Below are 27,630 nucleotides of genomic sequence, written 5' to 3'. Positions count from 1 at the left end.
CCAGCTGAGTATATACACATATTTATTCATGAATTGAACTCTTTATAGTATGACGCTGTTAACAATTTAAGAAATTACGTATCGTATAAAATACACATCCGCTTCATCGGGTTCATTTGTGTAACTCACATCTTTAATGTATATGCATCGCTTGCTTTGCAAAGTCACGCGCGGATATTTGTAAAAACGTATATTCAAAGATTCGTGAAAATTTATCAGAATAGCAAAACCAAACCTTCCATAAATGTAAAAAATATGCTTACCCCAAAATACTCTCCTTGGGACATATATTATATACCAGTTATCTTAAATGTATTCTGGTGAAAATAAAGTTTTGGGAACTAATGTTGTGAAATAATTAAATACATTATGATAATTAAATTTAAATATTGGTTCAGGTTTCATGCTGAAATTGAATTTTTGTGGTAAGCAAAATCAATTTAATTTATAAGGACTGTTAAGTGCAGCTTAATTAACTAAGTGTATGTAGTTTTATCTTACCTTTTATAACCATCTGGAATTTGCATTCTAACACTTTAAAATACTTTATTTTTTAATTCACACGATTCAGAGTGTTATGAAGTTTCCCTCTTGTGTTATTTACAAAAAGGCCTTGTTGTTTTCCTGTGCGTGTTACGTGCTTTGCAAATTATATTTTTATCACATGTGATATTGATCACATCAGTTGATCATTTCTGTTCATTCATTAAAGCCCGATACACAGTTACGACTATCTATGTTAATACGGTGGTTTCTTATCATTTCTAGTGAAAAATATTGCAATTTCTTGTCCTAATGTTGGTCATTGTGACGTGAATCTGCAGATGCTTGTGTACTGCTGTACCAAAATCATACCAATCAAACATTTTATTGTGACAATCCAGAGTATTGCATTTTAGAAAACGTCTCAGTTTGATGATGGTTAAAGAAAAGAGATATTATTGATCACCATACTCACATACTCGTGCCTAGAATATTTAAATACCAGTGCATGCGGGAACATCGTATGTGACAATTGAGAACATTTGTTTCTTGCAAATTATATAAAGATTTTTTCACATTCTAAATAATAAAAATATATGAAAATATATCTGTCGGTGCTTGTAATGACCTGCATTCGGGTATTTTTGAGGTTAATCTTGCGAGGCCTTGTTATCAACACATGCATATTTTAAGAGGTTGTTTGACCCTACATTGATTTGGGTACGTGAACTACAGTTTTGGACAATCAGAAAGAAAGCCTAATGGATTGTGTGAATTGTTTTTGCACGTTTTGTACATGCAATATGAAATTTGATTTATTAAAGGTCCGTAACCGACAGCATCATTCCCCCGATATGTTTCATTTTTGATGAGGTTTTGGTATCACATAATAGATGCTGTTTTTCTCATTACTATCCTGAAATTTGACGCCCCGAGTCGATGTATTTCCGGATAAATCGTGCAAAACAGCGGGCTTTAGAGGCTACCACTTTCTAAATTCTAAAAAGTACTTTCTGGGCAGGGAATTGTGAATGAATCATCAGTCTCCTAAACAGCTTGTTCACATTATGTGAACAGAGCGAACCACACTAACGACTGAGGATACTCCAGCATTACGGCGGTAGTATATAGCTCTAAAAATTCCAACATGGACGAAGCGGGCTACGTGGCGCTAAGCGGGCTACGTGGCGCTATTATTGGTTAGCGCGTTATGTTTTTATGCATGAGGTACCCGGTTCAATACCCGGTAGTGGTAGTTCTTTTGCCTCTTCATTTTTAACCCAAAGTTTTTTTACATTCATTTTAAAATGCAAGGGGAAATATATTTTGTTTCCTTTTTTTCTGAAACGGCACGAAAAAGAGTTTAAAAAAAATCCGTTCAATACGTTCATTTGCAGCATTGTCGTCAGGTCTGTTTTGCTTTCGTCGATATTGGCTATTGCCATACTTTATACACAAAAATCTATCATGAACGATATAAAGACGAAACTGATTGTGGTGAGTATTAGGCCTATTGTAATTATTAAAACTAGTGTCACAGCTTAGTATCGGAACGTGTACTAGTGGAGCCCGAAAGTGGAGCATGGTTATCAGCACGCACGGCACATGACGAACGGGAATTACGGCACATGTTATTTTTGCTTGCCTGCCCATAATGCAATTTTTTACGCATACCATTAAGGTATTGGATTGCAAATGTTGCTATTTATTCACATTTATGCTGAAAATGCTCTCGTTTTTTTCACAAAGCAGTTAAATAGGACTATATTTGATATTATTATGTAGTTTTAATGACATTCCATATCCAAAACAAAGCCCCCCCTTAAAACCAGCATTACCTTTTGCTGAATACTTATGTTATGACACGAAGGTCAAAGTTTACATTCATTAACATACAGTAAATGCTTCGCCTACCAGATTTACTAAAAATGTACAGGCGATGTTGTTGCCCACATACGTTGAGATATGTAAAATGAATATTTGGCGCCATGAGACTGAATAGATTGCATTCAAATTTGTAATAACATTTTCATGTTTATACGTCATAGAACGAATAAAAAAATGAAAAAAATAAAATAAAAAAGTAGCATTAAATCATGTAAGCTCCGTCGTCACAGAAACCAAAAATATTGTAATAAGAGCTAATCAGGTTACTACTTCACATGTAAAAATGACTGACTTACTTTCCATTATCAAAATGTCTTATATCAATTTCGCTGTAAATATGCACATCGTTACGGGTTGGTCGATTTGACTTAAGGCTACATGCTTTTTTTGGTTGAAATTTTTGGTGGGAAATAATCCCGCACAAATATAAAGTAATCTTTTCCCACAACTAAATATCATAGTCGGGAAATTAATGATGCATCTGGTAGCTTAGATCATAACTTTCATATACTTTAGTTGCAATTATCCCAGAAAATTCTTGATTTGTTTTTACAGAGTCTTTAATTGACGAGGTTTATGAACAAAAAACGTCACTCGGTGTATTTTGAAATTCGAGGCCATAACTCTTCTCAAATTAGCCCCAAATCATAATTTATTATATACACGTGTAGCAAACCCCAGTGGGAATAATTGGACGTTGTTTGCGGAGCCTAAATTTGATTTGATTTGATTTCACAATATTTCTAGTGTGAGAATTTTGACCTGTCAATCCCTTTTCGGATTTCGCATCCGAATTCATTAAAATGTGATATATTGAATTAATAATGAGTACGCTTACCTTTCTGCAACACTTCCCGGTACCATTGCGCACCTGGTGACAGCCAATATTTTGGCTTAAAACAGTCCCTTCCTATCATTTTTGAACAAAATATTCCTCGAAATTACGTACGTGACACGTATATATTGGGACAGCGAGGAAATAAAGAGAGCCATTTACGGTGGGGTAGGCTATTGGAAGCTATTATGTTACCAGGCATGTCAAGCAGATGCATACATAAGGGCGGTATATTCAAATGCTATTGTCTGGATCATTGAGACAGTATCGATCGCGCAAGTAGGCTTATACACGTAGATGTGTGTTGTCGCTCCCCTGGATTTGACATAAATTACAAGGACGTCTTGAATGACCCGGCGTTTTTATTATATTTATTAGAAAATTAATCGTCGTTTATTACGAGTCCTAAGAGTCATACCAGTTCAATTCATCAAAATTAATTTATATTAAATGAAAAACAAACAAACAAGTAGAGTCCAATGTCTTACTATGACTGTATTACTACCAAAATCTGCTTTTAATACACTAGAAACGTGTTGATATGTATATCTTTGAAAATCGTCAGACATTAACCACAGGTACCGCCGTGGCACAGTGGCGTCGTTCACTGTTCAGCATAGTGTATCGGCAGTGGTTCGAACCCTGGTGTAAATTTTAGTATTTTTTATTCTTTTTACTAATACGCTGTGCCGTTTTTCAAACGCGCCCCTGAATGAAATTCATGGGCAAGTACCCTTAATTTACGATGAGATTTTGTGAGGAGGTTAAAATTCTATTACTTAAAACTTATTACAGCGAGTGTTTTCATATAGTTACAACATAATAATACACATTGTTTTATGGCTCATTGTCGGTTGCGGCAGGTGTTATAACATTTGCATTAGGTCACGTTCCCATTACTTCTGTTCCAATAAAGTAATTCCCCAGGACAAAATTACTAGAGCAAAACTATTATCTGTCTGATTCGATGGACACAACTTCGTTTAACATCGTGATGAGCAAGTTTCCAAGTTATAGCATAATAGATAATTATGTGCTATCATTAACTAAATTAGAACATTTAAGACGCTATTAATGTAAGCCCATTTTGCATATCATCAGATTGTAATAACTTGTAAACTATCCATTTACTAAATGAAAAAAAAATCATTAATGATATGAAAACACACAACAGTGGCTATAAAACAACTATATATAATAAAATTAATGATGCAATCAAAATAATTTGCGCCCAAAATATCTTAAAAATTAATTTGTGAAAAAATAGTTAAACGCCTAGCGCAATATGTAAATGGAAAGGAATTAGCATCGTAACCAACACCATCAGATAACATGAATTTGGTTAATGCAACCATTACCCAAGACTGAAGTTGGAAATTAAATTACGTTTCGCTTTTCAAATGATATAATGTTACAATCAAACAGCGGGTTCGTATCAAATGTTATTATTTTCAACGTTGACGCGTTTTCATGAACGGAATAGTTCCATAAAGCAAATTAATAGGGAAATGAATGCGGGTAGAAGAGCTACAAAGGAACGCCGTGTAGTGAGTATACCACAGAGAAGTATTGCAACATTGTTGAGAAAAAGAAGAAATCCGCATATTGAACATTGAACATCAAAGTTAAACATTGATCCAATATATATCTTGACGTACTGCATGGAAATGTTCTTTGCATGAAATAGGTAAGATTTGGCTAATAGATGGATTGGAAGGTGTCACAATACGGTGACATCATGTGTCTATTTTGGTGGAAAGACGGGAAGCCGCTTGAATGCAGAGACAGTGATTGGATGAAAATAACAGTCAAATATGGCTGACGTCTTACGAGGATTGTGAGCGTCAGGAATGTATATTGCAATAATAATGTCAGGCGGTTACTTCACTGGACACATACGGCTATAATATGTTCGTGCGATTCAAGGTCACCCGATGCCTTATGGGCTAGCCACGTGCCCTTTGTTTCTTCTAACATAACATAACAGAACAGAACACTTTTGGTACGCTGTTCCTTATGACAAGCTCATAGCGCTTTATTTATACAAAGTAAAAATAAAAACATCTTAAGGTACACAAAGCAAAGGCCTTAAATAAATAGTATTATAGAGTACAAACCTTAAATTTACATAATACAAGTCATAACATATACAGATCAACAAAGTAAAACACACCATGGAAAAAGATAGGTCTTAATTGACTTTTTAAAACTCGCGATGGAAGAGGATTGTCTTATTGTGATTGTTTATTCCATTCCAGTTAAGCATAATAATGTAAATGTCCTGTCGCCTGCTCTAAGGTGAGCCCTAGGGTAATCCAAACGAAGAAAAACATTGACGAATCTGAGATTATGGGTTGGATGATAAATATGGATACAAGTATTCATATAATCTGGTGCTAAGTGGTTTAGAGTCTTGTAGACGTAGAGGAGCAGTTTGTAAATAATACGCTGATGGACAGGAAGCCAATGAAGAGCAGACAACAATGGTTGCGAATCGTGCTTGCGAGGTACATTAAAAACAAGTCGAGCTGCTCAGTTTTTTAGACGTTGAAGACGAAGGATATGTTTATGTGGAATTGAAGACAAGAGACCATTACAGTAATCCAAACGGGACAAAACAAGTGAGCGAGCAGCATGCTTACAAGTACGAGGGGCGGTCAAAAAGTTCGTAGAACTCGGTATACTACTTTGTCGCACGGTATTGAATTTGGTCTCATTGGATAGCTTGTTCCTTCAAAACATTACTGCAAAGATATTAGATTTTTGCATTACTGTATGTGGGCAGGACACTCTTCAGAGGAAGCCTACCTCCATGGATTCACAGGTACTACCAGAAGTGAATACAGGGGCATTATGGAAATTTCTCCGGACGGCGGTGAAAACTCAAATGAAATTTAACAATGTACAGTTGCTGTAAATGGTAATGAAGTCCTTGGTATTCAACAGGTAATGGTTCTTAGAGTTCAAGAATGGAATGATTTATCCAAGTTCCAAAAGACTTGCTGACGGCATCACTAATGATATACATGCTGGTATAGTGGCATTGATGATGAATAAAGAGCCAAATAAGAAAGATGAGATAGCCACAAAAAACTCTGATAAATGTGCTTTCAACATTAATCCATTTACATTGGGTATTCCAGGGAGTCTTCTAGATGGGGGTCCCAGAATCTTCCTGTACAAAATTGATACCAATTGACATATTCAGAATGAGGATCGAGGCAAGTTTAATCTATATGTGGCTAAATGTGATTAGACATACATTAATCACTGAAATTACGAGTGCATTTAGTGGAAGCACCTGGATCTCCCACCCCTGAGAAGATCATCACTCGGTCACCATAGTGTAAGCTCTTCATCGCTCTTTCTGAGATCCAGGGAGAGTCTTGATGACAGATCATTTACCAAATGAAAGTACAATCATAGGCATATATCATTGTGATAGCAAAATTGAGGCAAGCCATCATGTGAAGAGGGTTGATGGTAGGAATGTGACGGTTCTCGGATTGTTTCCTGTACGCTATTCTTAGTTTGTCAAGCTGCCATTCACGACAGAGGGGTCAGTTAACTAAAGTAACCACATTGTGGTTCAGGCATGGCCTCCAGTTAGTGAAACCTATTTTCGAATTTTAAGTCCTACCTTCATAATTATCAGGTTTGCTGGTGATCAATACTGGTGAGCCTTCACTGAAGAGTGGCTCAAGGAGCTATCGGAAGACTTCCATTTTGTTGACATAGATCGTTTCAAGAAAAATTGCGACGGGTGCATTAAGGTTTGCAGTGACCATGCTCAAGAGTGAGATAGAACGAATTTGGCTAGTACTCTTTCAAGTACCTTGTTCTACGAACTTATTGACCGCCCCTCGTATCTGTATCAATATATTTCTGCATTCTAAAGTCTGCACAAGAAGTAACTCAGCTGCTATAAATACGCCTATAGATTCTGAACTAATAATTGTTTTCACAATATTTCAACAATGCGTATTGTAGGCCTAAATAATGTAAGGTTACCTTTTGACCTTCTTGTTTTCTGCCCTTTCCTTCCTCAAAGACAAATTCGGAAAATGTAGAGGCTTACTTGTAGATGTGGATTATATTTCCTGTAATTTCCAGAATTTAAATTAAGTTTGTGGTTTTATTTGTTTATAAAATCTCCTGTAAGCCGGTACGGTGGCCGTGTCAGTGGCGTACCGTGGCCGCCCCTTCCCCGGGGGGCTGAAGAAAATCCAATTTTTCCGCCCCTTCCTCAACAGCCCGAAAAGGTTGCCCTCATTCTTTTTACGGTCGTAAAAAAGTGTAGAGGAAAAAAAAAAAGTTTCATAGGCGCTACCGCCTCAAAAGCAGCACATTTTGATGTATAGTACAATTCTTTCACATTTTCCGCCCCTTTTTTTTTTCTTTTTCTTTTTGCCGCCCCTTTTTGCCGCCCCTTATTCTTCCTGCCGCCCCTTCGATTTGGCCGCCCCCTGCTTTGACCCCGGGGGCTGGCGCCCCAAGCCCCCCTCCCCCCCAAATACGCACATGCGTGTTGTTGTATTGTGATGCGTGTTGGTGCTGTCAGGTGCCGTGACCACGGTGACGCGCGATGGCGTACGCGATACGCGTACAATATTAAAAAACAATTATTACATCCGGGTATTTTGCAAAAACTATTTGGCGTCTACTTGGCTGATCGATATTGCATAGCATGTACACATTCCAACAAAGGATTTCAAACCGGTGTCCTTCACAGGAATCTGTTGCGCAGTACAGTCCATTTAATCAAATGTCCTATTTGATGGTAGTGCACCATTGGTGCTCCAATTGTATTGGCTGTGGACGGCTATATAATTGGGTGATGGTGTCATTAATGCCAGCCATATTGAGGACATATCTAAGATTGCTTATGAGGACAGAGGGACAGGTCTCTCGATCGATTCCACGTGGAGAATTTGTTAAACTTTGACCCCTGTTTATGATTTGATTTTTTGTGCCGATTTCGTTATCCTAAGTGTTCTTGCCATACAACATGAAAAAAATGTTGAAATGTTGAAACGAGTTCAGCATAATTGACTTGAAATTGAATTCATTGGATAATTCGGCCAGTTTGGATCACATTATGTATTTAATGTTCATCCGCCGCACGTGTAAGTTTTACTAACTTCCTATTAGGTAATGTCATATCCCCCTCATAATGTGAACTCAATAAGTTGTTAGCCTCGGTGTCATTTATTTTTTTCTTTCCATTATATATCAACTCATTATGCATTCAAAAAGCCACTTTGTACTTCGGGGTAAATCACATAATCCCGATGAGCAAAATTGCACAATTGTGCATTCAAGGGAGTGCTGTCGGCTTTAGTTGTATTAGCAATAGAGTATTTGTAATAAACACAAGTAGATGTATATTGTATTTGAGTGTATATTATAAGTGTTCGGCTTAGTTTCACAAGGGCAGTCCCACTTTAACTACTTTAATCAACGCCAACTATATCCACCGTATTAAGTTCAACGTCTTGAAACGCCCACAATAATTATATTTACCACCAACGCAGTTTTAGTAACTCCAATGGTAATCAAAATGATTTTCACCACATCACCACACACAAGTAACTCCATCCATTCAACTTTTATCCTGATTTATCTTACCTATATCATGTACAAAATATTGCCATCTAGTATGCATAATGCGAGGTCAATAGGATACAGCATGAATGTTCAGTTTACCGTATTCGTCTTTTTTAAAGCGATGCTGAAATACTTTTGGCTAGTGTGTGTAGTTCCTTGTTATTTTCGCGAGAACAGTTTCCAACCTCACCGGGGCACACCGACACCGCCTGGCTAATAATTACTTTCTCTGCAGAGATACTAAAATCAATACCCGGGATCGATACACGTGAATGTCCTATGCACAAGTTTTATATGAGACGAACATCTTTGGATACCGGGGTAGAAAATGATGAATATCTCCCGTAAATGATTTCGCATAAAGAAACCAGATATGGTTCCTTGTACTTGAATATATATTTTGAACAGATATGATTGTCGTTAGCTTGCATCTTGAGATAGAAGCTTGCGCCTTGAGTCAGAAACTGACAATAATTCTGATTTATATGTGCCGAAATATATAGCGCAGTGTATAGGCCAATCGTGAAGGTAGTCTAAAAGCATATGACCTATGGCGTACATGTACCATGCTCGACTCGGCGAGGTCAGTCACCGGCCTAATCGGGGCTATTGTCAGTAGCCTTAGTCAGATGTCCTTCGGCCCATTATACAAGTCAAACTATTAAACAGGTCGATACAAAATGGCCATGCGTTGCGGTGGATTCAACCTACCATGGCAAAGACTGTGCGGGGCTCGAACTCGGGACCTCTCGCGCTGAAGTCTGATGCCGAATCACCGGCTCCAACTTGACAGCACGCGTTCATGTACCCTAAAACTGCTGGACCATGACTTTACCAAACCATGCCATAATTATATGCTATACACACATCCGACATGAATGATTAGCGTGTACTTCTATGTAAAAAATAACCAATTGCACACTATAATTGATATGTGCATCTATGTGCATCTATCTGTAACTACCCTTTCGTTATGCTATAACAGCCTTTCCAAATTTACGCTCTACATACGCCAGTGAACATCAAAAGAGACGCTAGGTTGATCTCCTTGTCAAAAAATGGCCGGTTCCTCTTTTTCATTTCAAATTTCAAAAAAGCTATTATTTTCAGATTCAGATTTAGATTAAATCTATTTCACTTCCTGGCCCGAAGGCCAAATTACATGAAATATAACAATTTTAATCATTTACAAACATTTGACGTCATCTACATCTATGACGTCGTCGGAGGTGTTCCAACAACATCACTAGCGACAACAAATCTTCAGAGCAATAACATCCGCTGAAGACGCCGGTTGATCCGGTGAAAGCTCTCCGATGAGTACAATTTGAGTAGCGTAGAAGTCTAAAATTGCTTCCCAGGGTTAGGGTTCTTCACGGGATTTTGCTTAGTGGGCTCCCTTGAGAAACTTGATTTTGGTCATGTTTTGGAAGTGTCCTCCTAGATCCTGTCGAGATCCCGTCGAAGTACTAACCACTTCCAAAGTGTTTGTTTTAATTATGGTACTTAAAAGATTTAGTTGAATTGATATGATGTAATATAAAAAGTAATATATTCAAAGACACACACAACAAACCGTGAAACGAAATAAAAAAATAAAAGAATAAAAGGACGTTACAACGACAATTCGTTGGTATTGATTTTCACAATTGCTTTTCCCAATTTACTACAGCAAACTAAAAAAATGATGCTATACTTTTATTGTCTAACCTTCATCCTAGCTTGGCGTTAATTAGATAAAGATGACTTAAACAAACATAATACTGTTTTGGAATAGGCAATAATTTGTATCTATTCATACTTTTGCAAGTAACGGAAATGAAAAATAAAAATGCTGCTTCCCACATTAAAGGTTAACACTATAGAAATCATCAACAACGAAAAACAACACCTACAGGATGAGTAAAAATGTTAAGGCATTGATGCCGTCATTATTATATAACCATAAATGCTATGCTAAATAGTAGTTATAAGTGGAAAAATTAAGTGAATCACATCTGCAGTTTCATTTACTGATACACTTTCAATTTTGTCCACGAGATACCTGCATTTTGAATGAGAGACAGAGTGCGCAAGAAACACTGTAAGTCCAAAACTGACCTCAACTTAATTCAAGCTAGATTTGTGCCTACTCTCACATCATTTTTATCATTCAAAAAAAGCCCTTCATTCCCCTTAAAATACATCTTCAGGTTATCTTTGCCCTAGCCAACTTACTGAATAGTTCATACTAAGCTCCACTTCAATCTGCACAAACTTCATTTTATTGAAACTTTATATATAAATTAAAAAAAAATTACAAAGGAAGGTACAAAAAAATAAAATAAACAGTAAATACTATTTATTTCAAGACAACGACCATTACGCATGTACTCCGGTGCCAATTATGTTAAAGAAAATGAAAATGCATCCAACTCTACGTAATTATTGCTTCTTTCACAGCACTTGGTGCCCTGTTAGTTTGGCTTGGCACCAGGATCCTATTAACATGATTAAGTGGGATTTGTGTGGGTATAAAGAATGACGATATGTGAGAGATTATCTTTGAACATAAAAAATCAAGGCAAACATCACGTTCAAATTAGATTCAAGTCAGTATTGGATCTATATATTTTTGCAACCTGCGGTCACATTCAGAATACAAGTGCATTTTGGACATGCAGCAATAGAAATTCGGTGTTACTCGTACAGTAAGTCTTCGCATACAAGTAAAATGGTAGAGTTGACTTGCTTTTGATAGGTAACTACGGCATTAGGTAACTATTGAGTAAGTTACTCGTTGAATTCCTCCCATGATTCAAGTTGTATTTACCCTGACCCTGTTCATAATTTTGCCCGCTTTCTAGTATTTACAGAAAGTTTCAACATCGGGAAATTCAACTTGCTTTTATAGCAGAGAGGCCACTTTCTGACTACATTGGGTCCCGTGCATCGATCATTTTTGGACAAAGGTGCCAACCGTGTTATAATTAATCGTTAGTATTTCTTCTATCTGTTTAAACCGGTTGGTTTCTGAAAGGTGACGTGAACCAATATATTTTGATTAAAAACGTGTTTTGTGATTACATTTTACCTTTTTAGACAAAAATGTCAATTATTAAAACAGCTATACATAACTTTGAAAGTAAATTAGCTTCATATTTGCTGTGGCGAATACATGTGACTTGTTTAAGTTATATTAATTGTTAACAAAAAAATATAACTTCATATGTGACTCCTCGCCACAACTGAGCCCGGATGTCGCCAATCATCATTTTTGAGATATTCAACCAAAATATTCTGCTTGAAATTAGCTTTAAAATGATGTATATCATGTCTATAGTACTTGACATTTAAGTAGTGAAAATCAATAAAACAGTCAATAAATCCTTTCTTTCCTATTGTTTATTGTTAAGTTCGATGGAGCATATCTCAATAGTGGCACTGGCGACATCCGGGCTCAGTTGTGGCGAGGAGTCACATATTTTGAGGGAAAGTGCATTGTGAGGGCACGGTGGCTCAGCGGTTACGGCCTTGGACTCTGAGAGCTTGCTCGACGTGCGTGGGTACGATTCCCCATCCCACCACCGTGTTGCGCCCTTGGGCAAGACCCTTTGCCTCGCTTGCCTCATCTCACTTGTAGGTTGCAAACGTGGTTCCGACATATTTTAATGACGGCGAAATAAATGTAAAGCGCTTTGAGGCTGTTTAAGGCAAAAAGCGCTATATAAATGTCTACATTTTTTTTTTCAGTGATGTTGTTTTATTTTTACTAACAAATTAATATTTTACATGGTTAAATAATGGAAAAATTTAAATTTTAAGATATTTGTAAAAAAAGTATATCAATGTATTGATATGAATGTGTACATTAAAAAAAGTAAATCTGGTAAAAAGTAAAATGGCAACTTCCTAACAATAAAGGTGGTTGAGCTATGACCTCTTGAAAATCAAAGGTCAACACAAAATTTGCTAAAAATGGTAATTGCATTTTTTCAAAAGTTTTATTTTTTACATGCTATACACAAGTATTTATTGTAACTAATATTATTTATATACACTAGTAGTAGTACCTCAATTCCAGGATAGTTGCAGGTATCACATGTTGGTCAGTTACCATAGCAACCACATTTCCGTCATTTTCAGTCGAATTTGATGGCAAAAACGATCATTTTATGTTGACCTTCGATTTTCAAGAGATCATAGGTCAAAAACCTGTGGTGTCAGGAACTTATCATGATCATCAAAATAATGGATTTCACCCAAAATATTGCACCAATATAATACAGACAAAAATGTGGTTAACAAGATGTATTCTCCACAGCAAATATGAAGTTCATACTATATTTACTTTCAAAGTTACCGTATATCTGTTTTAATATTTGGTATTTTTGGTTTTTAAAAGTGAAAAAGTCACTGCATATTTCAAACCAAATATCTCAGCTCACGTCACTTTTTTAGAAATGCCAGCTGGAATATTCTGCTGCTGGATTAATCCAAAAGATGAGTCTTGTGGTTAATTCTAACCCGGCTGGCACCTTTGTCTAAAAATGATGCACGCAAATCTTAACTAGAGCAGTGTATATGTAAAATATAAACATTTGTGAGATCATGTTGCAATATACCTGAAATTGTTTTCTTATTGTTAGGAATAAAAACATTATTGCCTCATGCACAAAGGCCAAATTTTCAAAATACACGATATCAATCACGCCTTGTCTCAAATTACTCCTCTCGGCAAATGAAATAGGAAACGAATGAAAGGTTATTCATGTATATACATATTTTTAGTGGACTTTAGCTGAATTTTAAAAGTCTGAAGAGGGACACGACAACAATAAAAACTGCACCAAAATTGTGAAGTACTAGTAAGTATATATATATATGTTTGAGGTTTCTTATATTAGGGGAGTAATTTTAGATCAGTTCCGATGATATCGGACCATTTTAAATTATGACTTCTGTGTATGAAAATGCTGACACTGAACTAAGCACCGCAGGAAAATACAGGGTGTCCCAGAATGATTTGTACCGTGTTTGCAAAAATAACTAAAAATAGAAGACGGGCAGTGTATCTATTTTTGATACCAGCATTATAATGTTGGATATGTCTCCTACATATTCTGTTAATTTCAGCACGCTACCTTTATTTGTTTTGGCGTGGCATGCAATAATGTAAAATCGATGAAAAACGACTCGCATACCTTTGAAAAATGGCACGATACGATGAAATGAAGAATGTGGGATGTTTGGCACAGCATTTCGACGACAACTACTGTTGGGGTTGCGCCTTAAAGCTTGCCGGGCAGCTGCAATGTTCGCTCTAGTTCTTACAGTCTTACGAGCACCTGAAGCTTCACTCTGCCGATTCCTGACAGTTCCGTGCTCGTCAAACTTCTTTACGTTATACACTATCGTCTAATGAATCTTCTTTGCGTCTCAACATAGCTGCCGGTTTGCCAGTAAGTTTTTGAAAGAAATCCACGCTGCTGTACAGTAAATTGAGGAGCCGACTTTTCTGTACCACAACCAATTCGATCTCTGCAAGCATTTCAAATGACATGGACCTCACACCACAATAACTATATTTAAAACTACCGCCAAAGAGAGAATTGGATTAGGCCACAAATCCTTAATTCCATATAATGATTGCTTCGTAACGTCATAAATAATAGATAGATATCGGCTATTTAGTGGAAATATGAACAGGGCACAACTAAAATACCTGCATAACTTTTTCCAAATAACTTTGTGCTGAACGGTTAGTAATGTTACAGATTTTCAAAATAGGTTGCGTTGTCAAAACTTAGAATTCATCATTTTTACGCAATCTTCTATAACTTCTACTAGAAACGTCAAATTTTTAAAAACTAAAAAATCTGAGAAAGCTAACTATATGTAGAACATAAAATGCAAAACAATATGACCATTCAACATGCCCTTCATACCTAAAATATTCCATCTTTCCCGGTACAGATCATTCTGGGACACCCTGTATGACAATTGTCTTGTTATGCAATGTGCATGGCCCTGTAAGGTGCTAACACATCAGGTGGAGGAGCTCTATTTTACGTTAGCTTTTGATACTTGATTATTTTCTTTATTTTCCACCCGGCTTACCCAGTTACTAAAATAATTAAAATGCATTTAAAATGTCAAAAGGCAACGTTAAATACCAGATATTTTCCAATAAAGCCCTTTTTGGAAGCTCGTAGACTTAACATGTAGAGTCTCTCTTAAAACATGCTATGTTCTATTTTTTCGAAGTGCAGAATAAAGCTATTTTATGTCTAGTCTGATTGAGGAAATATTGAGTCGAAACCTTTGCCCCTGAGGAAAAAATCACAATTTGCATCCCGGGTTAGTCGGTTTAATGTATTACCAATTTTTGTTGTGTACATTTGTTAACCTATATTTGTATATAATTTGCATTACAAAAGTTCGAGGACATCTCCCATTCATCCATGTGCGGTGAATTGACTACGTAAAAAGCAGACACTCATCGGTATAGGCTAACTGCACGTATCCACTCCTTTCAAAAGCGGTGTTTTGCTAAATAAAATGTATTTAGGCTATAATATCACAATTAATATTGATTTATGTTATCTTCATAGTATATGCAAATAAATTAAAAAACTTAAACTGGAATTTCACTGTTTCGTAGTGAATCAAAGCCCGATAATGTCATTGACAATACATGATACCATGCGTTCAGCGCTGACATGAACGTAAGTCGAGAAACAGACATCAAAATCCAAAAATCCAAACATCAGCGTGTAGCCTATCTTATTTTGTATCTTATACGCCAATTTCACTGAAATCGGTTGACTGATTGTGAAGAAATGGGTGATTACATAACGCATGCGTCAATTTACTTCCAAGTCTGAAAGAAAGATCATTCAACACAATGCGCACTGGTTAACGGTCAATGGGCTTCATATTTTGTTCCGTGAAATCTTGTTCGTTCTTTTTAAACAATCTGTCTCTTGCGAAACATTTAATTAGGTTTTGTTCAAATTTGAAAACCTGCACGATATTGAAAATGAAAGATTGCATGTAAGATGGTGCTCGGTACTTGTAAATATCTGTTTTCGTATTAAAACTTCATCAAAATTCACACGTAAAGCTGTAAGTACTTGACTATTAAAACTTGAAAGTTAAAATATACATGTATCATATTTGCACAACCTAAAGAATTAAAGTTGGAAAGCTTCCGATTGCAGAAATCAAAGTTTTCTTGGACAAACTGTTATTCATCTTCAGTGAAAGCATGCATAACATAACAACATCGTCCGATTATAAAATAGATAATGTTTACTAAATAAGAAACACAAACTTTAGGAAGCGGTGAGCGAGTATAAAAAGGCTCCTGTTGATCAAACTTGGAATGAACTGCATTGATGCGCTCATTATGTAATCGTTAATTTTTTCGCAACCAATCAACCGATTCAAACAAAATGTTCATATGTAATGCACAATAAAAATAAGCTATGCGCTACATTTTAAATTATTTGATTCTGATGTCTATTTTGCGACTTACATTCAATTTTATTCTCTGAGTATTTTTTTCTGGGACACCCTGTATGCTACCACTAATACTACAGTCAATTCATAACAATATATGTTTTCGTACAGGTTATTTCTTTCTTACCTAGCCGTGACTTGCGTCATATAGGTGTCTATAGGGTGTTCACAGATTTGGGGTCAAAGGTCATTAAGGGGTCATTTCCGGTATAAAACCAAATAGCTTCAAAATGCTTCTTCTGCCACAAATTACATAATACCATGATTTCCCTTACACATATGCATCGGCTATATCCAGTGTCCATAAGGTGTTCACAGAATTGGTGTCAAAGGTCATTAAGGGGTCATTTCCGGTTGAAATTAACAAAATCTTCATATCTGCTATATGTAACATAGTATGTTGATACAACTTGCACAGCAATGATCCTTATTACATCCTAAACATGTTAAAAATATTTATGACCCCAAAGGTCAAAGTTTATGGGTCAAAGGTTAAATTTTAAATTTGGTCCAATCGAGCTCAAATTATGATATGTAAGGTATGATGCTTACGACATTCCTAACATGGGGGTGTACACATAATTGGTGTCAAAGGTCATTAAAGGGTCACTCCCGGTATAAAACGAAATACCTTCAAACATTTTTATTAGCTAAACAAAACATAGGACAGTAACGGTATGTTCACACATGAATTGTGGTTATCCAGTGTATCTCTGGTATTTTTTTTTTATTTGGGATCAAAGGTCATTAAGGGGTCTCTTTCGGTCTAAACAAAATTCCTTCTAAATGCCTCTTCTGGCACAAATAACAGCAGAGTGATACCACGTGTACATGTGCATTGAGATTAGCCAATGTCTATGGAGTGTTCTGAGATTTCTGAGATACACATTCCAACAAAGTGTTTAAACCGATGTCCTTCACTGTAATCGGTAGCGCAGTGCAGTACATTTAATCAAATGTTGTCATCAACCTATTTGACGGTAGTGCATTTGATATGTGTATGAGACGAACTATCGCGGTAGAGTTGGCAAAACGTACAATCTTCATGGGAGTAATTTACTGTTGTACAGAGGGTCTACAACATCTCTGAGGTAAAACTGACATACAAGGTATATTTCTTGATGCTTGAAATTTGGATTTCTTAAACGTACAGTGCATCCCTATATACCGCTGCAAGACTTCAGGTCCGTATATGTCAAAATGTTTATGATAAAGACTAAAATCTTGCTGGCAGAACTACCTCTCGTGGCAGTGTATGCGGTTCTCGTGAATATTTGAAAAACAGGCCAATGGTGCTCCAATTGTATCGGCTGTGGACGGCGAGATGTAAATTGAGTGATGGTGTCACAGCTCATTATGGTTTGTCACTCGGTCTATGATTACTTATTGTAATGGAGGGTAAAATAGTTCTATAACATTCTAAAATTGTAAACATAAGTTATTGAGGATTTTGGTGGAATTTTGGGATTTTGGCCACCATCTTAGATTTGTGGGGAAAATAGAGGAGGCCCTTGGGCTTATTTTACTTCTTTCATTGAATGTAGCAGAAAGTGTTAGTTTCTTCCTGGGGTGGATCTGTCTATAATTAGTGATATCGCTTGAGGAATCAAACATAAGACAGATAATAACACAAATATAAATTACAATTTAGCAATTGTACCCATTATGGAAAAGCGATTACCCAAAGATCTTAAATAAACTACCAAAATCAAACCTACATTAATTAACTTACAGCTTACAACTTAATTCGATTTTTAAAACGTACTGTTTAAAGGCCCATATAAAAATAACAGATGTGGAAATAGGAGCATAAACTGACCAGTAGATACCAGTTGTAGTCCAACTAATTCATGGCATATTAGATGGCCTAGGGGAAAGTTGGCCCATATTTGCAAGATTATCCTTGTCTTCAAGGTGAAACAAACCTACTCATGTTACCCTCTGGACATGGACTGGCCTGGTGTCAGATCTTACCCAGGGAAAGATGACATTCCAATATTGGCCTTTAAAGCAAGAATAAACTAGTACTGCACTTGTTTCGAAAATAAGTTTGCATAAGTTGCGAAATGAAAACAAGTGGAACTGTGAGTTTCAGGAGTTGTATAATCAATTGGAAACTAATATCAATAATTTAAAATTATTCAAATATATCATGTAAATATAGCAACACTGTTTAACCTGATCAACATCATGTTGGGGTTTGTAAAAAGTACCAACTTTTAAAGAGCATGCATATCATGAAAACAGAACAGTTATGTTTATGTGCGTACATTGCGCGAAAGAATTAAGACTGTGTCATAGTCTAAAATCAATGGGGCATGCAATGGGACACGCTGCATCTTTTGAATATGTATCTTCTTTGGGTATTTGGATCACCGGTTTTTTTATTTCTTGATTGATTTTAACGAATGAGGATTTAAGTCGTATACAGACTCCGAGTAGTGTACGTACAATATTGTGTGTACAATATGTACGTTATTTAATCTATTGCCATTCTATTCCCAGTAATGTTTAAGTTCTAACGAATGTTTGATGACGAAAAATCGATAATATGTTACATACAATATCTAGCAGAAATATATTATCGATTTTACGTCATCAAACATTCGTTAGAACTTAAACATTACTGGAAATAGAATGGTAATAGATTAAATAACGTACATATTGTACGTACAATAAAAAGTCTGTATACTGCTTTAAGCATAAAGATACTCTATAGGCTGCTGGTTACAATTATGGCATACATATGCGATCAAGCAAAATCAGTCGGAACTCGGAAATATTGATTTTGAGATATAGCAAAAGATAGGAAATATTTCCTTTTGTTACCTGTTTTTTTGGAACCTCTTTAATTGCTCATATCTTTGGAACTGGTTGTTCAATTTCAATGAAATTTTCTGCAAAATCCATCGTTGAAAATGCCTTTTACTATCCTATAAGAAACTGAACATTCCGACTGATTTTGCTTGATCGCATCACATATGTGAGGGAGTACCTTTAGGGGTATGATTTGCGTAAAACAACAATTGCCGCTAATGCAGAGCTCAAATTTAAAATTGTACGAATAGGATTCAGAACAAGTCTTTTTGCCACCACCATTGTTCACATCATCAAAAAAATTCTCCGATTTTGATCAAAATGGTCTCAAATTATTTCTTTTGGGGAAACATTTTAACCAAATAACAGTATGACATATCTTAGGGGTACTGTTACCTGGGTATCAGGGCAAAACGAAATTCAAAGCACATTGAATCACGTTAACTTTGAGCTATTTTGTGATTTCAAAACCATCTTGCATTTACATACCAACACGTAGTTTCTTTAAACATTTTTAATAATGCTATAGATTCAGTAAATAATGAAATAATATTTCCTAACATTATAAATTTTAGTTCAAAGTTCATTTAATTAGAGAAGCAATTTGGATTTAAGAAGGAGGGGACAAAACAGTCAACCGGAATATGTAGGCGAATAATGTGATCAACCTATAATAAACAAGCAACATAAGGATGCGAAAAGCACCGGAAGTAACGGCTAATCCCACGGTAATGGTGGATCCTAGTTGTCACTGTCAATTGTCAATGTAGAAGGCATCAGGTAATCAGACAATCTTTTCAATTCTAATCCTACTAAAGCATCAATTTCATGAACTGACATATATTTTGTAAATAGGTCTTCATCTACTTATTCAAAGGCCTTTCTTCTACTTCTATTTTTATAATACTCATCGTCACAGCTTGGTCAATTGACCTGTTTTATTATATTTAGTGGATAGAGTTTCGCAAAAATCGTATTGAATTGTAAATTTTATAACGCTATTTTATGACATTTTACTAAACAACCTTTATTCAAAACTGAAGAGGTGTTTGACCCAATCTGCTCTTAACATGAGTTCCATTCATTGGATTACTTCCCTTATTGTAGTATCCATTTATTTATTCGGAAAGCCAATTTGGACTGCAGGGTAAATTTTACGCAACTGTTCCGCAATATCACAGTCAATTACAACGCCGGATATGAAAAAGTTATTTTTGCAAAGATTTGATTTGTACTCAAGGGCCAGTGTCCATTTGCTTGGATTAACGATGGATTAGTAATACCAAAAGTGAAAAAAAGCAATTATTGGAGAAGCATGAAAAATATATGAATAGACAGAACACAAATTTTACTTAGATACGAAACAAAATATCATAACCACGTAGCCAGCCAAATTGCATCCTTACCGAAAGCAATCTTGCCACAGTAATAGAAAGTAATCTAAATTCATGCCCACACCTTCAGCTGTTTCTGATTATAATGTACTAACAACCACAACTTACTTCATGATCACTTTCGCCTCACCTGCAGATCTTTAATAATACCGGATTGTAATAACATGTCTCGGTGTTCCATATAGTCAAATGAATAATAGACAAAATTGCACATACAAGCTCCTCAAGATCTACCGAGCGTCTTCTTCACCTTACAAACATTGCTATTGTGTATGTGTCCTATTTTTAAGGTGTCAGCAGGCACTCTACACTTGCTAAATGATATTTACCTGTATGCTTAATACATTTCACAACTTGTGTACTCAACAATTTAATATTAAAACCAGGCGCGTAGTAAGCGGGGGTCGACAGGGTGGACGAAGTCCATGGGCCCCGAGGGTTCAGGGGCCCCGAGCACAAAAACGAAAATGAAGAAAGTGCTGATAATGGAGAGCATGGCCGGATTTTTATACCATTGGGGCAAATGGGCCCGGGTCCAGGGCCCCAAAATTTGATGATACATTGACGTGTAGTGTAAATAATTAATAAAATAATTAATTTTTCAAATGCCCTTTCGTGATACCTTTGGTAATAATATATCAGACTTGCATTTTGGCAACTTTTGTCCATCATTGTATGCACGTGTATGATAACTTATGTATCCCTTTGTGGTACCAGTCCCATTTTTAACAAAATCATGTTGTTTATACACTGATAATTACCAACATGACTATGTCAGCATGGCGGGACACCAATATTTCAAATGCCCATCACCATCAGCAAAGGTTTCTGAGTTCAGAAAAAATCCCCGCCCATTGATTTATAGTGCACTACGCACAGGTACAACGCCTACACGTTGATCCACAAGCCTCAGCACACTTTACAGGTGTCCACTACGGCCCACCATCATTCCATGAACCATTTAACAACAATTCAGGGACTTTGCTGCTTCAAGAGCGCACATCCTAGACATTCCACAAATAACCTTCGCAACACCTTCCCAGCAAACACAAAACGTTTTCGACATCATTCGCAAAAGGTTATAAAAGGTTGTCAGAAAACATTTAAATGTCGGGTTATATAAAGGGTATAAAAACGTTTTAATAACATTCCAAAAACATTCTTGAAAACTTGATACAAAACATTCAAACAGAATGTTATTTTGGGGTTGCAAAAATATTTTGCGGAAAATGTTTGCCCAAAATATTTTCAATAACGTTTTAAAAACGTTTTCATGACCTTTATATAACATTTAAATGTTATTAAAAGGTTTTGAAAAAACATTTTAAGAACATTTCTGTGTTTACTGGGTTCAAATATTTTAACATAATGTTATTTAAGTATTGACACAATATTTGGCAAAAATGTTTGCAAAAATAGTTTACAATAACATTTTTTGAAAACATTTAAGAATATTGTTGTAGTGTGTTTTCATACAAAACGTTTTAAAACGTTATCTTGACCTTTATATAACCCGACATTTTAATGTTATTAAAACGTTTTTACCTAAAATATAACTTATTTAAAACGTTTTTAAAACGTTTTTGTGTTTGCTGGGTTCGTACGGGTTACAACGAGACAATTAGCAGTATAGTTCCTTGTCCAGGGGAACACATTTTCCACGAGCTCGTACTAGGCACCGCCAGGGTTCGAACCAGCAACTTTTCGCACCATAGTCGAACGCCTTATCGATTGAGCTTACTTGACCGAGTTGGCATGGTAATTATCATGTCATTGGGTTATCATGAAAGTTCATCTGTGTTGGTAATTAAATAAATGAAGAATTGAACTTTTGTTCACAACACATAAAGTTGCTCACCTGAAATTTTCGGTTGTTATTACTACAACCTTCTTCAGCAGAATGATCCAGTTCGTTGATCGATTTGACGACTCTTGACTTGTGACGTCAGAACTTCCACGGAAACGGCCTGTAGAAATCTATCGGAGCGCGACAGGGGTGAGTTAAGATCGAAAGTCTCTAACTTGTTAAGTAGACCGAAGAAACTTGACAATAACTTGAATAAAGAGGAATTAAAAGCTGTTGACAATCTTAAGAAAGACAAGGACATACGCATATTACCAGCGGATAAAGGAGGATTGTTGTTGTATTAGACACGGCAGAGTACCAACAAAAGTGTGAACAACTTCTTGGTGATACAACTACTTACACAAATCTTGGCACTAAAGACCCTACTACCAAATATAAGAAACAACTTGTGTCTGTGTTACAAGAATTGGGAAAATGAAGGTGCGATAAATCGCGATGAATATAGGAAGCTTTATCCTACTACAGAATCACCACCGAAATTCTATGGCTTGCCAAAAGTGCACAAAAAGGACATACCTCTAAGGCCTATAGTTAGTAGCGTTGGCTCAATTACCTACAACAGTGCCAAATTTATCGCTGATATTCTGTCACCATTGGTTGGCAACACTACCCATCATATTGCCAACTCGCAAGATTTTTCCGAGCGCATAAAGAACGAAAGGGTAGAGGACGACGAAGAACTCAGATCCTATGACGTCACTGCTCTGTTCACTTCAGTGCCTATAGAGAAAGCCCTCGATATAATTCGTGATGACTTGATCAGTGATACTACGCTAGATGAAAGAACAAAGCTGTCAGCGGGCCAAGTGGTAAAACTTCTTGAAGTTTGTTTACGTTGCACATATTTTGTTTACAATGGAGTGTTTTATTTACAAATACACGGAGCGGCAATGGGGAGCCCAGTCAGTCCAATTGTCTGCAATCTGTATTTGGAACATTTGGAACAATTAGCCATCTCTACTGCTCCTCATCCTCCATTGTGGTGGTTCAGATATGTTGATGACACCCACACCAAATTAAAGAAACGCTACGCCCAGGAATTCACTGATCACTTAAATTCGCTCGATCCGGATATCAAATTCACCACAGAGGGTGAAGATAACAGGACTCTGGCCTTCTTGGACACTCTAACAGTCATAAAACCGGACGGCTCACTCAACATCAAGATTTATCGCAAACCCACACATACAGACCAGTATCTGAACTTTTCTTCGAATCACCCTTTACAACACAAGCTGGGAGTGATACATACGCTTTTTCATCGCGCTGAGACAGTTATTTCAGACCCGGTAGATTGTGACGAAGAGAAGTTGCATATCACTGAAGCCCTCTCTAAATGTGGGTACCCCAAGTGGGCATTTGACAGGCTAAACAAACCAAAGGACACTAGTAAACCGCCGAAGGACAGTACGAACACCAACAAAGGACAAGTCGTTATTCCTTATGTCAAAGGCATCTCCGATGCCCTAAAACGCATTTACAGCTCATATGGCATAAGAGTGTGTTTTAAGCCAACGCGCACACTGCGTCAACTGTTAGTTGCGCCTAAGGACAAAACGGACAAAAAGGACGTCACGGGTCCCGTATATCTGATTCCTTGCCAGGGTCAGACCACCCGGGGTCCCTGCTCGGAATCATACATAGGAGAGACTGGCAGGTCTCTAAAAACACGGTTCCTTGAGCACAGGCGGCCTAGCTCCACCTCGTCCGAGGTATCTCAGCATATACACATAGAGTCCCCAGGACATCACGTGGACCTAGAGAAAGTGCAGATCCTCGACAGAGAACCTCGGTACTTCGAAAGAGGAGTCAAAGAGGCCATCCACATCCGGGCCAACCAACCCTCTCTGAATAAGGACGGGGGCGCTACAACTTAGCAAGAGTCTACGATCCAGTTCTGACGTCACAAGTCAAGAGTCGTCAAATCGATCAACGAACTGGATCATTCTGCTGAAGAAGGTTGTAGTAATAACAACCGAAAATTTCAGGTGAGCAACTTTATGTGTTGTGAACAAAAGTTCAATTCTTCATTTATGTCATTGGGTTGTTTGCTGTCTTGCTTATTTCGGGTGGTTTTCCCGAACCACGTCAGCTTCTCCATATCCCCCTGTCCTGCAGTCAGATGTTTCTAGTCCAGTGCGCTGCTTGAATACATCTACATATGTAAAGGGTGTTCTAAAATGATTTCTTATTCCATGTTTGGGTGTACAGGTTATCAGATCGGCCACAGGTTCGCACTTACTCCTGAAGCAGTGTCCAGCGAAGCGTGTCCTCCACTATATGGAGAGAGTCTTGGAAGGTCTCCAATCTCCATACAGCTCTTTGTTGTTTATGTGCTGCTTCCAATGGACGTTGTACACTGCCCTTAGCATCCGATGGAAACAGACGTGCAAACTCGTGTTGCACTGAAAACTCGCAGTTTTATTTTATTTTTTTGGTAGAGCAGACTTCCAGATCTTGCGTAGGTTGTTAAATGCTCTCCAAGCCGCTGCCTTTACGTGTTTTGACATCATGCCCTGTGTGCTTCGAAATATTTGAAATCTTTGGGCTAAACGTATGGTAAGCCACATCAGGAGACATCATTCATTGAAAAATAGCAACTTTAGGCAAAATAGAAGCAATCAAAATTGACCAATATAGCTTGCCAAGCGGGACACTAAAATTTTATCAAGGACTGATTTTACCTTAATACCAAATTTAATTTTGATGACTACTTCCAAATTTGGTACTTTTAGATAGAAGTTAACCTAATCGATTTATCCAAGATGCATTTTTAATGTAAGAATGACAATGTGTAAAGAAAATGGTGCAAGAAATATGAAAAAAAAACACCATAACTGCGGGACACCAAATATAATTATAGTAACACACGGCGCAATGATTTTCTATGGGCCAGTGTAAGAAAGAATGTCTAATGTTAATAATGATATTTTGCCAATGTTGACTCTTGTAACATAGTACATGGCAAATAATTAAACCCGATCAATACAATTTACATGTCACAGCTGGTACCCAAAAATCATTCGGGACACGAAGGCAAAATATATCCGTAACTCAAAAAGTAAAACGTTTCGAAATTTAACTGATGTGTCATACAGTAGTCATATTTTAAGGTATAGTAAAACACTTTGTATGCTGGAATAGTTAATATGTTGGATCAATCAGAAATTTGGCATACTATGGGCAAAGTCAGTGAAAACCTCATTGGACCCCTAATATATGTGACCGTACAGCTCGAATGAGCCGTAAATTCCCTTAATTATATTTTGAGTTACAGTGTAAAATGTGTACGAAGGTCGTATGCATTGGTAACTTAAGCTGGCGCGACATCTGTCTCATTTTGATAGTCACAACACCAATCAATAATCCTATTATTGAAAAGGATAATAAGCTTCTACCTTAGATGGCAATAGAATGTTTAATAGCTCTGGTCTTTGTTTGCTTTGGCTAAATCCTGTTCAAGTGGTGGGTTACCAGGCATTGTATTTTGTATAGGTATGTATAACCAACAATTAACAATGAGAGAACTTTCTTGAACCTCGTTGACTTGATATGACCGCCAATCACGACTGCTTGATATTTATTGCCAGCAATGTGGAAAAAGAGACACACGGAGAAACGAAAAAAGCTACCATTTTGTTTAAGGAGCAAAGTTCAACAAACCATAACCCCGCTACTGGATATCGTTTGAAGTTAAATAATATACCATTTTAAAGTTTATGATGTATATTTTCTAAATACGTTTATACAACAATTTTGACCGGGAGAAGAATTTACGGCTCATTCGCCGTGACAGGTCACATATGGACAACCTTTCCCCACTTTCTAAAAAATCACTGGAAACCTCTGGCTACATAATGTTTGTGTCCAAAATTTTTTCTTTCAGATTAATTCCTTTAGCAAGAATGTCGTTAAATTATATAGTATATGTTCTGCTTCTGGTTAACAGAACGAAATAACAACACAGTGTCATATGGAGCAGTATATTAAACAGTATCACGCACATTCGCAAACACAAAATCGGAATCAACTGACATGTTGGGAATACGCTTTTTTCGTGGATATTGTTGTGAGCCGTATTTGCTGGTGTATATCGTTATTTACTTGTCCTGCAAAAATACACATACAATATAATTACATTAATTATATTACTACTTAACCGGTAGTCCTCTTGTTGTTGAATACAGAGTTCTGTTGCACTCAATAATCTGGTCGACTGATGTATATCTTAATTCACTTCGGATTTTTCGGAGGAAGATCAATCGTATAGAATATTCTACCGAACCTATGGAATCGGAATTCATTCGTTCATTACTGGTCATAACCAAAATGGTGTTGTGACCGACCCTTTTGGGCGAATTAAGGCCACTTAGAATCGATCTGATAATAGTGCATCATATTGTAAACGCGCGTTCATCATTCTTTTGTCTACGTGTAGCGCGGGCGGTGGGATCTCCTTTAAAATCCCCGTTAAGGCCACATTTTAGGTGTGGTGGGACACATAAATTAGATTCATCTATAGAGGGATCCAACTAACACAAAATACATGAAACACCAAAGGATACTTGGCCATCAATTTCAATAAGGGGCGTGTTTTGAAAAACGGCGTAGCACCGTAGTAAAATATAATGAAAGAAATATTTCACGCCAGGTTTTAGACCACTTTCAAGGCACAATGAATGTAAACAAAAAACAAAAAGTCGTTTCTTAGTAAAAAAAAACTGTAGTGTAATAAATTACTGACTTGATTTAAACCAATGAAATATACATCCTACTTCTTCTTTAGATACATGCTTGTGATCGCCAAAATACACCCGCAATAAAAACGCAGGCGCCACGCAATATCAGGCGCATATATCGAAAAAAAAACATTCAGAGATTCGTATTATCAATATGACTAGATGAACCAAAATAATAATGCGGGAAACATACTCTCCGTCAAATAATCTCCTTGGGTCATACAATTATATTTTAGGGTTATTTGAAATGAATCGTTGTAAAAATAATTTAATAACATTAATTCAATAAACTCATTAAGTTTAATGTAAAATCAGCTGTGCGAATAAATATAGTGAAGTGCAATGCATAGGATAATTCAATTGAACCATTAGCTTCGGTTTTGTGCTGCGATTAAAACTTGATGCTTCAAGAATTTCTTATTAGATTGCAGCCCTGTATATGGTTATTATATACGTCGCGATGCGTTTGTTTTAAGTTAAGCTAACATAAACATGATT

The 27,630-nt window shown here is 36.6% G+C and overlaps 1 protein-coding gene across 1 annotated transcript in view; it reads left to right on the top strand.

Moving 5' to 3' along the window:
- Positions 1-24,270, top strand: part of LOC140160176 (uncharacterized) — a 56,982-nt gene extending 32,712 nt beyond the window's left edge. The window contains exon 2 of the mRNA XM_072183454.1: positions 22,798-24,270. Within this exon, the coding sequence (XP_072039555.1) occupies positions 22,798-24,270 (1,473 nt within the window). The remainder of the gene's footprint in view (positions 1-22,797) is intronic.
- The last annotated feature ends 3,360 nt before the right edge of the window (positions 24,271-27,630 follow it).

This window comes from Amphiura filiformis, chromosome 9 (assembly GCF_039555335.1).
Source record: "Amphiura filiformis chromosome 9, Afil_fr2py, whole genome shotgun sequence".
Taxonomy (NCBI): Eukaryota; Metazoa; Echinodermata; class Ophiuroidea; order Amphilepidida; family Amphiuridae; genus Amphiura; species Amphiura filiformis.
The sequence above is the reverse complement of the archived record's forward strand: the minus strand, read 5'-3'. Positions and strand labels throughout refer to the sequence as shown.